General features: G+C 56.5%; 1 protein-coding gene across 1 annotated transcript; it reads right to left on the minus strand.

The window, feature by feature from the left end:
• GRM2 (glutamate metabotropic receptor 2) lies at positions 3,157 to 13,539 on the minus strand. The gene is made up of 5 exons (XM_018038482.1): positions 11,635 to 13,539; positions 8,350 to 9,187; positions 5,763 to 6,838; positions 3,946 to 4,126; positions 3,157 to 3,719 (listed from the first exon to the last, which is right to left on the minus strand). The coding sequence occupies exons 1-5, from the start codon at positions 12,082 to 12,084 to the stop codon at positions 3,646 to 3,648; spliced, it is 2,619 nt and encodes an 872-aa protein (XP_017893971.1). The 5' UTR covers positions 12,085 to 13,539; the 3' UTR covers positions 3,157 to 3,645.

Here is a 14,164-nt window from a genome sequence, read left to right on the forward strand (position 1 = left end):
AGCAGCGAGCAGAGTGGCTTGAACCACTCTTACCCAAGCTCCCTGTTGATAGAGATCCAGGTCCACCCAGACAGGCTGACAGCTACCTACAGTTTACCCTAAGAAATTTCCCTCCAGGACTTTCCTGGTGGTCCAGTGATTAAGAATCTCCCTGCCAATACAGGGGACACGGGTTCCATCCCTGGTCCGGGAAAATCCCACATGCCGCGGAGCAACTAAACATGCGAGTCTAGAGCCTGTTGTCCGAAACAAGAAGTCACCACAGAGAATCCTGCGTGCCTCAACGCAGAGTAGCCCCTGCTCGCCTCTGGCGGAACTAGAGAAACCTGCGCAGCAACAAAAACCAACCACAGTCAACAATGATAATAACAAATAATTGAAAAAAGAATCCACCTGCCAATGCAAGAGACAGGTCCGATTCCTGATCCCGGAAGATCCCACATACCGCCGTGCAACGAAGCCCGGGAGCCGCAGCTACTGAAGCTCGCGCGCCCTAAAGCCTGTGCTTCCCAGCAAGAGAAGCCACCGCCATCAACCCGGGCACTGCAACGAAGAGTAGCCCCAGCTACCCGCAATTAGAAGGAGCCAGAGCAACAACCAAGACCCAGTGCGGTCAAACAAACAAGCAAACAGGAAAAAAAAAAAAAAAACACATAAATAAATTAAATTTTTAAATTCCCTCCATTAAAAACACATACACGCACACCTCCCTCTAGCGGGAGACTGGGTCATGAGGCGGACTAGAGAAAGAATAGGGACATTTCAGGCACACAGTTAAGAGTGTAACACCGCCCCTTCCCCACAGCTTCGCTAACGGACTTATTTAAAGTTGTCCTTATGCTTCAACTAGTCTCCACCCCAAGCTCACTCTGCTTTGCGCGCCTCACTCCGCTGGAAATGAGGGGGAAGAACTCTGTCAGATACGTTTCAACCTCGCCGCTCGCTCCTGCACTTCTCACGGTTGCAAGGTACGTCAGAAAAAAGCTGCCAGCCATTCTCACAGGCAGCTACGGACCGCAACCACAGGAGCTTTCCCTCAGGGTTTGCCTTATTCACCATTTAATTAGCCACCAAGACGTTCAACTGTGTGGAAATACAAAATACAGCCTTACTTAAACCGACTTGAGAGACTTCGCGCTGCGGCCTTGTCGCGTCCCTTCAAGAGCCCTCTGGCGCCACAAGCCGTCCGGGTGTCGGGAGCCGGGAGGTTCCGCCCCGCGTCGTCCGGGCCGCTAACGTTCGCTGCGCAGCCTCTCGCACCTTCGCGTCGTCTGGCCCAGTCGCGCACCGTCGCGGAGTTCAGCCCACCCCCTCTGCGGTCTTCCACGGCGGCCAGCAGCCGGCCCCGCCCCTACCCAGCCTCGCCCAATGGCGACGCGGCGGAGGCGGGACTGGGTCGCTCTCGGGGGCCACACCCCCGGGATCCACGCCCCGGAGGTAACCCTCATTTGCTGCGGCGCCGGTCTCTCTCCAGGGTTGCCCGATTGGAAGGGTCCTCGAAGGGACGCCGGGGCCTCGGTCCCCCTAAAAGCAGAGACGGTGCCTCCACCTCGCCCCACCATATCCCCTCCCTGAGCGGAGTCCTGCTGTTGGCTGGTCTAAGGGAGGAGGGCTCAGGTGAGATTCTCCGCCTACAACCCCTGCCGTGGAGTGGGGATGCCAAGGGAGGGGACGGAGGAGGGGCCCAGGGAAGGAAAGGGACGTGGCCCACAGATTGAGCACCGACTTTAGGAATTCTTCACTCGCCTCCAGCCCTTCTTTCCCATCCCCAGGCCTCTGGGCCCTTCTCTCTGGATGGGTAGCAGGGATAGAAGATTCTTCGCCGACTACCCGTTTGTACCTTTTAAGCTGTGAACCATGTTCGTTGTTGTTGTTTAGTCGCAAAGTCGTGTCCGACTCTTGCGACCCCATGGACTGTAGCCCACCAGGCTCCTCTGTCCATGGGATTCTCCAGGCAAGTATATTGGAGTGAGTTTCCATTCCCTCCTCTAGGGATCTTCCCGACCCAGAGATCGAACTCCAGTCTCCTACGCCTCCTTTATTGCTGACAGATGCTTTACCAATGAGCCACTGGGGAAGCTCGGAAACACAGGACGCCCAGTTAAATTAGAATGTCAGATAAACAATAAAAATGTTTAGTATAAGTATACCCCAAATATGGGATATACTCACACCAAAAAAAAGCTTTCATTGTTTACTTAACATTCAAGTTTGACTGGGCATTCTGTATTTTATTTGGCATCCCTACACCCCAAATATTGGCTCGAGAGGGAAAGCCACTCCTACAATTTTCTTTTTTCAGTTTTCTGTTTTCATTTCTTAAATTGTTAGCCCAAAGTTAAATTGTTAGCCCACAGCCTCACTAGTCTATAGATGCAAATGAATTCACTTAAAAATAACAAATGTCCTTGGCCTGCCCGTCTCCCAGTGCAGGACTTCGTCCCTCTGAGATACCACCCTCTGCGGTTTCCCCCAAAGAGGTTCCTCAGCTCCTGTGGTAGTCGGGTGCCCACAGCCCCCTAGGCCACATGAGGGCAGCGGTTGCTTGGCTGCGCAGTGCGGCCGAGCCTGTGTCTCAGCGCCCTCTGCTGGTAAATCTCAGACTGCAATCTCGGGGGCTGCCCGAGGACGCTGGGTTCCACCATCCAACAGCTGAGAGAGTTCCTGTAGGGAGAGAGAAAGGCCTCTTCTCCCTCCTTTTATCGGACTAACAGCAGATGGCCTCTCCAACTCCCCTCTCTGCCCCACCTCCTCCTTCCTCACGATGCTCAAGCCTCCTCTTGCCTCCTCTTGGCTCCCTCCACCTCAGATGTCCAGAGGCTCCTCAAATGCTAGGCAGGAGCCAAGGGTAACAGTCAGCTGCCGCTCCTGCTACATCGCTCGCACTGCCCAAGTTCTGCCCTAGACGGCCAGATGAGCTTGTATCCATTTAAACCTCCCATCCTCACCCCAGTGGTGCTTTGGCCAGTCTGTGGCAGCTAGTTTCAAGGAAGGATGACATTCATTTTCTGTCTCTCCATCAGGCAGGATTCGGCCCTCCTAGCACAGGCACAGAGCAGAGCGAACAAATTCTAGCAAAATGAAGGCTGAGGGGCTGGGGTGGGGATGAAAGGACCTCCCTGGATCAGAGGCAAGGTGTGATTTTTTTTTTTTTTTAATAAAGACACTTCGTTTGCAGATAATACAAAATAAACCACAGGACAAACTACTGTGCAGGGGGAGGGACAGCCCCTATTTTAACCCCCCTCCCTATCCCGAAATAAGTTATATAAAAAATTTAAAAGGCCCTAGAAGGAAGGAGGGGTAGGGCTGGAAGCACCTTTGCTGATTGGGGATTTGGGGCCTGCAGTCCTCAGCCACTCTATTCCAGGGCAGAGCAGACCCTGGCTCGCTCCCTTCCAAGTCCTGGGCCTGTCAAGGAGGGAACACAGCTACAAGGGCAGTTGATGGTCATTATTGAGGCTCCCAGGCCAAGGATCCCGGCATCTGACTCTAAAGGGTTGGAGTAAGGGTGGCGAGTGGCGCTGGGGGTGGGCACGGGGTTGGCATTATTGCAGTGCTCCAGCCATCTTCCTCCTGGCCCTGGACACGGGTCTGCACCAGGTTCTGGGGAGCAGCCATGTCAGGGAAGGAGTGTGGGGATCCTCAAAGCGATGATGTTGTTGAGTCCACCACCTCGCGGCCGTTGCAAACAGTGGGGACAAACTGGGAGCCAGACCCTAGGAAGAGGAAACTGGAGGTTGGGGCTAGTCCCGAGGCCCCTTCACAGTCGGTGGGCATCAGGGAGGCAGGACTGCAGGGAGCAGCTCACCACCCCCCACCACCCCACTCCTGTTCAGCCTCATCTAGGGGGCACTCCACCCCAAGCTAAGGAATCTCAGCAACCCAGGAAGTGGCCCCCATGCTGAGAGCTGGGGCGGGGGCTTCTCACAGATGGACGCTGACCTTGGCCGAGGCTGGAGCTGGCTCTGGCAGCAGCGCTGCTGAAGCGGCTGGTGGGCGTGCGGTGGCTGACCACGTTCTTTTGCGGCTGAAACAGGATGATGTGCAGCTTGGGTGCAAACAGACAGCCGAGCACCACAGAGCCACTGAGGCTGACCGACACGCACATGGTGGTGGTCTGCACCTGCAGTGGGAGAGGTCAAGGATGAGTCTGTCCCACGGGCCTGGCCCTGGCCCTGGGAACCCTCCCCGGGTGGTGGGGTAGGGAGCAGGGGGACCGAAAGCATCCAGCCCTGGGCCTTGGTCCATTTGCCAAGCCCCAGAGAATTTTCAGGAAGGTTGGGCACAGTCCCAGCATCAGCCTCAGTGCACTGTCTTCCAGGAAGACCAAAGTTCTAGCTGTGGGGTTAGGCTGAACACGCAAGGTGCATGTATGCATGGGAGTGTGTGTGCAGGCATGTGTGTGTGTAGGGATGCAGGCGTGGAGTGCTGGCATGTAATCACGTGTGTATCTGTATGCGGGCATGTGTGCAGGGGTTGGTGAGTGTGCAGTTGTGTGTCAAAAGTGTAGGATGCATGTGTATGGATGTGTGTAGGTGGGTAGATATGGATGCATGCCAGCTGTGCACTTGTGTGTGAATGTGGGGATACGTGTGTGCATGTGTGTTTGGGATCGGTGTGTGTACCTCCCGTCTGAGTCCTTAGCCACTTATGACTGGCATGCAAGTGCAAATGATATGCAAATGCAGGCTGAGTCACAGCAGATTCCCTCCCCAGCTCTGGCCTCCACCGCCCAGGCGGGTGGTCCAGCAGGTGCTCTAGCAGCCAAGCCCAGCTGGCCCTGGCCACCGTACCTCTGTCCTGAGGAAGGGGGCCTTTGCAGGGGCTGTGGCCTCGATTTTCCTGCTCCTTTAATTGTTAAGATTGTCAGCTCAGACCCTGTTCTATACTCTCATGCTGAGTGACCTAAGGGAAGGGACTGAACCTCCCTGAGTCTCCATTTCTTCATCTGTAAAATGGGGAGAGCCACGGAATTTACTCCAGAGTCACGAGGACCACCCAAGACTATCCTCTTATTGTTCAGAGCGCCCCTCACCTGTCACCTCCTCGGAAAGGCCTTCCCTGAGCGCCCCATCTGAAGCAGCCATTGTCTCTTGAAGCTGAGCAGACCGTGGAGGATTCAGTGCCAGTTGGAATTTTGCTTGGAAGCCACCAACTGGGGTACAGTTTTCACCTGCTTTGACCTTCCCAAACTCTACATCCCAGATCACCTCCCGCTCCTTGCTTCACCTTCCCTGACTTCCCTGGTTTCATCTCTCAACCCGAGAGTCGCATATCTCCGGGGGTGCCACGTCACACTGCCCAGCTCCGAGGGGCCTCAGAGCATCGCACCTCTTGGAGCTGCTGGCTCCACAGCCCTGCCCTGTCATTCCCATTCCTGCCTCCTTCTCACCTCTGCCTACCTTTCCACCATGTACACCCCCACTGCAACTCAGGGAGGCAGAGGGGAGGGCAATGCAGACCCTCTGTTTCAATCAGTTTCCGTATTGACTGTCCTCCCCACCTCCAGCCTACCTATTCCAACCTGACTGCCCTGCAAAGTTCAGTTCCAGGACTCCTTCTAGGCCCCACTCAGCCTTCCCACCTTGCCCTCCAGTCCCAACTGGGCCACCATAAGCTGTGAGCTCCTGGGTGAGCATTTAACCTGTTGGAGCCTCAGAGTTATCAGAAGACACAATGAGGTACCAGGAAACAGAAGGTCCCATGTCCTGCTCTGCCCCCCTCCCCCACCTCAGCCTGCCCTGGAGCAGGTTGCTCACCCGGTAGTCACTGGAGGTGACATAGAAGATGGGCAGGAAGGCCAGCCAGATAATGCAGGTGGTGTACATGGTAAAGCCGATGAACTTGGCCTCGTTGAAGTTCTCGGGGCACTTGCGGGTCTTAAAGGCGTAGAGCGTGCAGAGCGCAATGAGGAGCACGTTGTAGGCCAGCGAGCCCAGCATGCTTGCATCGCGGTGGTTACAGCGCAGTGTCACTACCTCCCGCCGCTCAGGGGCTGTCTCCTTGCCTGTGCCCGGGGCCTCCACCACCAGCCAGGTGGCCACGATGAGCAGCTGGCCTGAGATAAGAGCCAGGCAGATGGCCACCTGCGAGGCAGGGCTGATGAAGCGCGGCCGCTGGGCTCCCTCCCGGGCCCCGCCAAAGATGCGCGCGATGCGGTTGGTCTTGGTGAGCAGAGCTGAGTAGCAGACGGAGAAGGCAGTGCCCAGACCGAGGCGCCGTAAGGTGCACACCGCTGTGGATGGCTTGGCGATGAAGACGAAGGTCATGCAGTAGCAGAGGAAGACGCCGCCCAGCAGGATATAGCAGAGCTCTCGGCCCGAGGCCTTGACCACAGGGGTGGCGTTGTGCCTCACGAAGACACCCAGCACAAAAAGGGTGGCCAGGGCGCCTAGGCAGGCGATGGTGACAGGTCCCACGGCCCAGGCGTCGCCCCAGCGGATGTATTCCTGGGGCAGCTCAAAGCAGCCGGTGAGGCTGGCATTGGGCCAGTAGCCCAGGCCACAGTCGGCGCAGGTGAACTCATCCAGCCGGTACTCATAGGGCTGGCAGGGAATGCAGAGCCAGCAGCAGACCTCCCCTGGCTGCACGCTCTTCACCTCGTTCTGGAGGCAGGGCTCACTGCAGCGGGAAGCGGGCAAGGGACCGGCTGAGGGTGAGGCCCAGGGGATGAGGCTGGTGTCCAGGGTCAGGCCTTCTGCCCAGTAGCCCACCTTCTGGTAGCGATAGCGCCCACCACCTGCCCGCAGGTAGGTGAAGATGTTGTAGCGACCAATACCGTCCCCAAAGCGGTCGAAGCGGACCTCGCTGTGGGTGTCAGCTGGGCGGAAGGGGGCTGGGGTTGGGGAGGGAAGGAAGAGAGGGTTGGATTGGTGGGTCATCCTGATGTGACCTCAGCCCTAACATGGAACCCAAACCCCAGAGCTGAAGTCAGTCCTTGTCCTTCTGATCCTCTCCCCAGCACAAAAACCTGCCTAACCTCAGCCATTTTTCTAAATGAGAGGCCTAAGTAAATAACAGACCCCAACCCCAAGCCCCAAACAGAACCCCAGCCTTAAAATTTAGGCATCTCCACAAACCTAATGCCCACACCAACTCAACCATGACTCCCAAAACCCAGTCTTAGACCTTCCAAACCAAACCCCAACTGTATCCCAAAACACACCACAGCCCTCTCTCCAAACTTAACATGGAGACCCCAAAAAGCTAAACTTGACCTTAGGTCTAGTCCTGGTCCTACTTAATCCCGTCAGTGATATCTCCAGCTCCAACCCCTGACCAGTCCTAACACTGATTGCAGTATAAGCAAATCCCAACCTCAGTGGTCATCTGGAACCACTAATGTTTACCAGAATGTGCTTGGCAGGCAGCTCACAAATCACTCCACTCCCCACCCCCATCCCCCTGTGATCCTCACATCGCCCAACCAGGCTGAGAAGGCAGGGACCCCATCATTCCAGGTCCCAGTGACAAATGGCGTTCAAGTTAGCAGATGATATGCTTAAGACCCCATGGTGAATGGTGCAGCCTGGAGTCAAATGCAGGTCCCCCATGGCCTCTACTCTCTACCTAGTCCTCGAAGTCCTCAAAATCCAACATGAGCCCTACTATAAATTCCACTTAGCCCAGAGGGCTAAATTTAGCCTTGTTCTAATGTCAACCCAATCAGACCCAAATGCAACACTAACCCCCAGCCTGACTCTCCCATAACTCTGAATGTCAATCTTTTAGGAATTGCTACTCTTCTTGATCCTGATCCAGAGCTCCAAGCTTTGCCAGCCCTGGCACCCTCTCTCGCTGTTCCTGCAGTCATTCTTTCTGAAGCACGGTGATGACCCTGTGGCATTTATTTTTCTTGAAGCTGGAACTTTTATTAAGGTAACTTTTGGTTTGAAGAGACCATGGCCACCTCGAGTGGAAAAGCAAGATTAGGAATAGAAATTTTCCTGGAAAATAGAGGGTCATCCTGATGCACCTTTATTCTCCCGCTCTCTGATATCCTGCTGCCTGACAATGGGCTTGAGGTCTCCCGATCCTACTCCCTGCGTGATAAAGAGGCAGGAGATAGAAGGCAAGGCCCAAGCAGGAAGCAGAGACCCTCACAGTGCAGAGCCAGGCCAGGTGTCTACTCTCTGGAAGAATCTCAGGAAGTGGCACCTCAGGTCTGGCTCCTGTTGGAGTCTTCCCTGCCTGACTGGCCTTGTCCCAACTCTGACACCAGCCCTTTGGGTAAGTCCCTGACTTATGGTGGGCTGTATTTTCCTAGCCATGTGCTAGAACCTGAGGGCCTGCTCCCTCTCACCCTCCGAGAGCCAGCAGCCTGGTGGACCTGGCCGGCGCCATTACCATCGAACTTGACGTTGAGCACGAAGTCTTTGTAGAGGCGGCGCCCGTTGACGGGCCGCATTGCATCACAGAGGCGGGTGGTGTTGGGGCAGAGGGCACGATGCATGTTGTGCAGGGCGTGGGCCATGGCGTACACAGCGTTAACCACAAACATGATCTTGGACTCTTGCTCAAAGGGCACGGCCCGCAGGGAGTGAGCCGCACAGTCTTGCTGCCGGAAGCTGCAGCGGAACCTCTGCTCCCAAAATTCACGGAACCAGGGGTTCCGGCTGTTGTTCCATGGGTCCAGGCTCTGGAAGTAGGAGGCAAAGTCACTGATGGGGTAGGAAGCCAGCTCTATGGTGATGGCGCCTTCAGCAGCACCCTCACTGCCTGCCACCACACTCTCCAGGGCCCCCCAGCCATCGCTGGCAACCCAGGTGAAGCTGGCATTGAGGCGCTGGGTGGCAGCGAGGAGCTCGCGGGCGTCCTCGGAGCGGGTGAACAGGACAGCCACACGGGCACTGGGCTTCTGCAGCAGGGCTCGCACCACGCCCTCGAAGGCCGCGCGGCTCATGGCGTGGCCCACCTTCTCCGAGGTGGCCACGCAGATGTTGCGGGCGCGGGCCTCTAGCTCAAAGGCTTCGATGCCTGTCTCGCCATAGTCACCCTCGGATGCCACGGTGGATACGTAGGTCCAGTTGAAGAAGCGGAGAATCTCAGCCATGGCTTTGGCTTGGAAGAAGTCGGGGGGCACCGTGCGGGCAAAGTAGTCATAGCGGGACTTATCACTCAGCTTGGCACTGGTGGAGGCATAGCTGATCTGAGGGATCTGAAATAGCCGCAGGAGGTTGGCCACCTGCAGTGGGGGGGGGGGGTAGGGGGAGTGGTCGAGAGGGCAAAGATAGAGACCAAGTCAAACGCTAGAGACGGCTGTGCCCCTCAACCCAGCTATCAGACTTTGGGATCAAGTGCCCATGTGGTCATCTATGTCATGATGTCATGATGTCTCCCTCTCTCCAAAGACCTACATCGTCTTGATGTGTCTTCCCCCTGGGGGCAGCAAGTTTTCTGTCCCTTCCTAAGGGCTCAGAAAGACCTAGGGCCAAGGCACCGTGGTCCTGAGCCACACTTGAACCCCTCCCCTGTCTCCCTTCAGATGCACAGCTGTAGCAAAAGGAGAGAGCTAAGGAAAAACCTAAGTCCTGAGTGGAGATAGGTTATCCGTTGGCTGCACAGGGAGGAGGCACTGGATGGCCTTTGGGATGCTTAGGGGTCTTAAGCTCTCTATCCCAGAGTCAATGTTGATGGGATGATGGAAAGAGACTGAAAAGGCTTCCCAAAGAAGGAAGACAAAGATTTGAGAGCCCAAGAGTGGGTCTCTATTGGATGCCTGAGCCAGAAATTAACAAGGCTTCCTGCCTACCTGGCAGCCAGTCTCTCACCCCCAGATCCCTGGGATGTGCCCCTAAGAGTGAGGTCCAGCCAAGAACCTGGTGGCATGGTGGGTGAGAGCAGGGCGTGGCCCAGGTTCCACAAGAGGGAGTCAGGTCCTGTGTTTGCAGCTGGGACATAGACATTTACTCGGGCGGTGTCAGCGCCTTCCCTCTACTGTCTGACTCTGCGCCCCTGGGCAAGTTAGGAAATTCCCTGAACCTCAGTTTCTCATTCCTGCCTTCCAAGGTTGCTGAGCTGATTAAGAATATTGATGTACATGAAGCCACAGTGCCTGGAAGATGATAGGGATTTCGGCGAGGGAGAAGGGGCAGGAATGTGGATGAACCATTCCAGAGAGGTGCAGCCGCAGGATAAAGGACTGAGCCTTGTTTTGACCCAGACAAGGAAAAAGCAGATGGACGCTGAGCTGTGGGTCCTGCTGCGGGAGTCAGGCAGGTTGGGGTGAGGCAGAGGTAACTGGGCTCCTGGAGGTAAATACAAGGGGCCCTGAAAAGAATTGTGCACAAGGGGTGCTGGGAAAGCACCCCAGAGGCCCCTGAAGACATCAGCAGTGGGAGGCTGCCTCCCCATCCCTGCCCCTAGGTCAGACTACAGATGGAGGTGCTGGTACAGCCACGCCTGTCCAAGCTACCACTGGCTACATCCAGCAGCAGGCCCATCAGAACCGGTAATTCATTCCCTGCAATAGGGGTATGAGCAGGCCTCCCTCCCCACCCCAGGCCAGAAGCTGCCTCCCTGGTTCAGACTTCTGCTTCCTCTCTCCTAAATAAGCATTCTGAGTCAGGGGTCCTGGCCTGGCTTCTGATGGCAATGCCCTCTGCTGGCATCCTCGAGGCAGCTGAGGCCCCTAGATGAGGCCCTCCTTGCGACTCCCAACACCAATCTCAGCTCTGGCCTCATCTTCCAGCAGCCTAGGCTGGCACGAGACAGGTAAGGGTCCAGGCAAGAGGTGGAACCCAGTCAAGGACAAGGAGGATCCCCCTGGGCCGCAGCAGCCAGGTGCGCCAAAGGCCATCAGTTGTGCCTTCTGCTGACCCCTTGTGGGAAGAACAGGAGGGAGGGCCTGGGTCCCTCCCCCTCACCTGGTCATCCTGCACTCACTGCAGATCCTGGGGTACCCTCCTCCTCACCTCCACACACATCCTGCTTCTCTTCCTTCTGGGGCCCCCTCCCCTGTTTCTCTTCTCTGGGTTGCTCTTGGTTTCTGTCTCCCGCTTTCCAATATACAGAGAGATGATCTGACAGTCCCCGAGGTCCTTGGCTGAGAGCCCTACGTTCATGTCTCCATTTTATGAGCACCTGGACTTGTGGCCTGCCTCTCTCTAAGCCTCAGTTTCCTCATCTATAAAGTGGCTTAAGAACAGCAGCAGCTAATATTGATTACACTCTTATGATCTGCCAGCCCCCTTGATTCACGCTTTGCATGTGTTACCTCATTAAATTACACCACACCCCTAAGAGTGGTAAGCAGTATCCCATTTTATAAGGATGAAACTGAGCTGCAGAAGAGAGAAATAATGTCCAGAGTCACACAGTGAGTGGGAAAACCAAGATTCAAAACTAGAGTTCTGACACAAAAGGCCTGGCTATTAAGCTTCTTAGGGCTGTTTAACATCAGATGTGTGTGTGTGTCTTGGAAGTGGGATGTTTTCCTTGCATAATCTCTAAAACTTGACCCCCACTTTTCCACAGGGGCACTCTCTTAGACTTCTTTGAAAAGCTACTCAAAGGAAGCCTCTAGTCCTCTTCCAGGGCACAGTAACCCAGAGTCCCTGCTCAGCTGGAATTCCAGGTGCCCGCCCCCTCTGGCTTCCCTGCCCAGCCTCCACGTCAACAGCCCCCATGTACCTGGATGGAGACATCGCTGTAGGAGCCGCCAATGACACCAGTGATGGCAGTGGGAGCATCACCATGGGTGGCATAAGAGCCGTCAGGGCAAATGTGGCGTGAGCCGTCGGCACCGCGGCTGAGTGAGGCACGCACAAAGTCAAGTGCCTGCTCCAGAGCATGCGTGTCCTTGGAGCAACTGTCGAGTATGTGCGCACCCAGGCGCACTCCTGGGAGCAGACTCGGGTCACGGTTGATACGATCCAGCGCAAAAAGCATGGCCTCCAGACGCTGGATGCCGCGATGTTCATTGACAGGGCCACACTCCTCTGCTGGGCCACCCTTCTGATGTACCGGAAACAGCCCACCCAGAACCAGGTCCCCCTCCAGGGTCAGCACCTTCTTGGCTGGGCCTTCAGCCACAGCGCCCCACAGCAGTAGCAGAGCCAGGAGCCCAAGCAGTGATCCCATGGCCCCAGAGGGGATGGATGGGTCCGGCAGACCTGGGCCTCCAGGGGAGGAGGGCAGAAGCAGCAAAAGCAAAGAGAGGTGGAAATAGACCAGGAAAGGACAGACAGGAAGAGGATGAGGAGGGACCCAGCTCCTGCAGAGAGAGAGAGACAGACAGACAAACAGGTAGGGAGAAGTGGAACTTGAGAGTGGCTAGCCCTCCTGACTCTGCTTCCCCTAAACTTCTTTCCCAGGGACTGAGGAGCCAGGGAGAGGTGGTGCCCATAACTAGGATGAGAAGCTCCTGGGACACCCCTTGGCCTGTCCCCCAGTCCTGCCTGGATCTGGGGTTGGAGATGGGCTCTGCGCTTATCCTAAATTTAGCAGAGGTGTAGGAACTACACAGGGTAGAGGCCCAAACAGAAAACAGAAGACCCAGAAGAATGTCCAGCACCCTGCACAAACCTCCTGGGACCCCAAAGTCAACAGCTTTGCAGCAGAAGGTCAGAGTTACAAACTTGGGGGTCCAGTCCCCATCCCTGGGTTTCCAGAGAGGAGCCATTGAGGGCTGAGAACCCACCAGGGAAGCGGGAAGGAAGAAGCTCTAAATGGTAGTCTCGAACTCTAGGGAAGCTCAAATGTGTACCCAAGGTTCCCAGCCTTTCCTCCTGACTGAGGAAGTAAATAGAGACTCTGGGTCTTGAAAGTTAGACAGCGAGGTAGAGAGGCTGGCCCCAGGGAGGGACACTGAAGTGGCCACAGGTCCTAAGGTCAACAGGGAAAGTAGATGTGAGTGTGTGTGTGTGTGTCAGGGGTGGTGGGCAGTCCATCTACTCAAAATCTCAGAACAGGGTTCAGGGTGAGACTTTTGGACACCTTAACACTATGTATATAGACTGCCATTTGAGACTTTTTGCCTTCGTTTTCTCTTCAATTCACAACCAAGCAGAGAAAGTCACCACCTCCAATCTCCCTGTCCTTGGCCTCAGGGCCCTGTTCACCCTGGCCCTCAGAGACTCCTGCCTCCCTCTTCCACTCTGCACCCCATCATTTGTGCCCCAGCTGCCCACCCAGACACCCATGCCACACAGGCTCTCACAATAGCACAGGCTCGGGCAGGCTAGGAGAGGGAAACTGAGCCTGCAGAAGGGCAGAACTAGTCCAAGGACCCCCACGTCCTGGCCACAGAGACAAGGGCTCTTCACTTGGCTCCGTCAGCACCCCAGGGTTACTCTCCTGCTGGGGCCAGGCCAGGGAACCTGTGATCCTGTGCATCCCCAGAAAGAAGCAGCTCAAGCAGGCAAACAGGAGAGAGAGGTAAGCATGAAGACCAACACAGATGGGGGCACAGACCCAATGGGAGCTGAGTCCAAACGAGTCAACCACAATCCTCCCACAGGGGTGGCTGAGACCAAAGCTCCAACAGGGACAGAACCTTGACGGGGAGAGAGAACCTCAGAAGCAGGGCAGCCTGAGAGCCTGGGCCACAAAATTTGGGGAGATGGAGCCTGAGAGGCTGAGACAGAGGCACAGACAGAAAGACTGACCAAAGGACCCAGGGGTAGGAGGAACGAGGGAGCAAAATGCAGGGCGTGCGATCTTTGGGGAAGAAAGGCGGGACGCCTGGGGCTGCCTTCCCGCTTTCCGGAGCTCCTGACTAGCGCTGTCTGGATGCCCTGGCCAGTCCCTGCCCCGGGCGCCCCGGAACTCGAGAGCCCGAGGGACCCCAGGATCGATACGGTCGGTGGCGGCCGCAGCAGCACCCGGCTTACCCTACCTTGCGCGCTCCGCTCTGGCGTGGAGAAAAACCGAGCGGAGCGAGCCGGGGGCACGGGGTTCCAGCTCCTGCTGGCTCGCTAGCTCGCTCGCTCGCTGGCTCGGCAGCTCTGCGCTCTGCCCGCCCGCTCGGCCGGCCGCTTTCAATCGCTGCCCGCCCCGCCCCCGGCCCCGGCCCGCCCCCAACCCCTCCTCCGTCCCTCCTCACTCCCGATCTCCCGCGCCCAACCCGGCCTCCGCCTCCCTCCACACGCCTGCAACACTCCCCTGCTCTTCAGGAGCACCGGCCCGACGCTGTCCACCTCGTGGTGCTGAATCCGCGGGC

The sequence above is a fragment of the Capra hircus genome, chromosome 22 (genome assembly GCF_001704415.2).
Source record: "Capra hircus breed San Clemente chromosome 22, ASM170441v1, whole genome shotgun sequence".
Classification (NCBI taxonomy): Eukaryota; Metazoa; Chordata; class Mammalia; order Artiodactyla; family Bovidae; genus Capra; species Capra hircus.

What these genes read in the sequence shown, in the direction of transcription:
- GRM2 (XM_018038482.1), bottom strand. Translation starts at nt 12,084, where the DNA reads ATGGGATCACTGCTTGGGCTCCTGGCTCTGCTACTGCTGTGGGGCGCT. An exon ending in ACAGCGATGTCTCCATCCAG is followed by an intron (nt 9,188 to 11,634) that starts GTACATGGGGGC and finishes CCCCCACTGCAG; the next exon opens with GTGGCCAACCTCCTGCGGCT. An exon ending in TCACCTCCAGTGACTACCGG is followed by an intron (nt 4,127 to 5,762) that starts GTGAGCAACCTG and finishes CTCCCACTGCAG; the next exon opens with GTGCAGACCACCACCATGTG.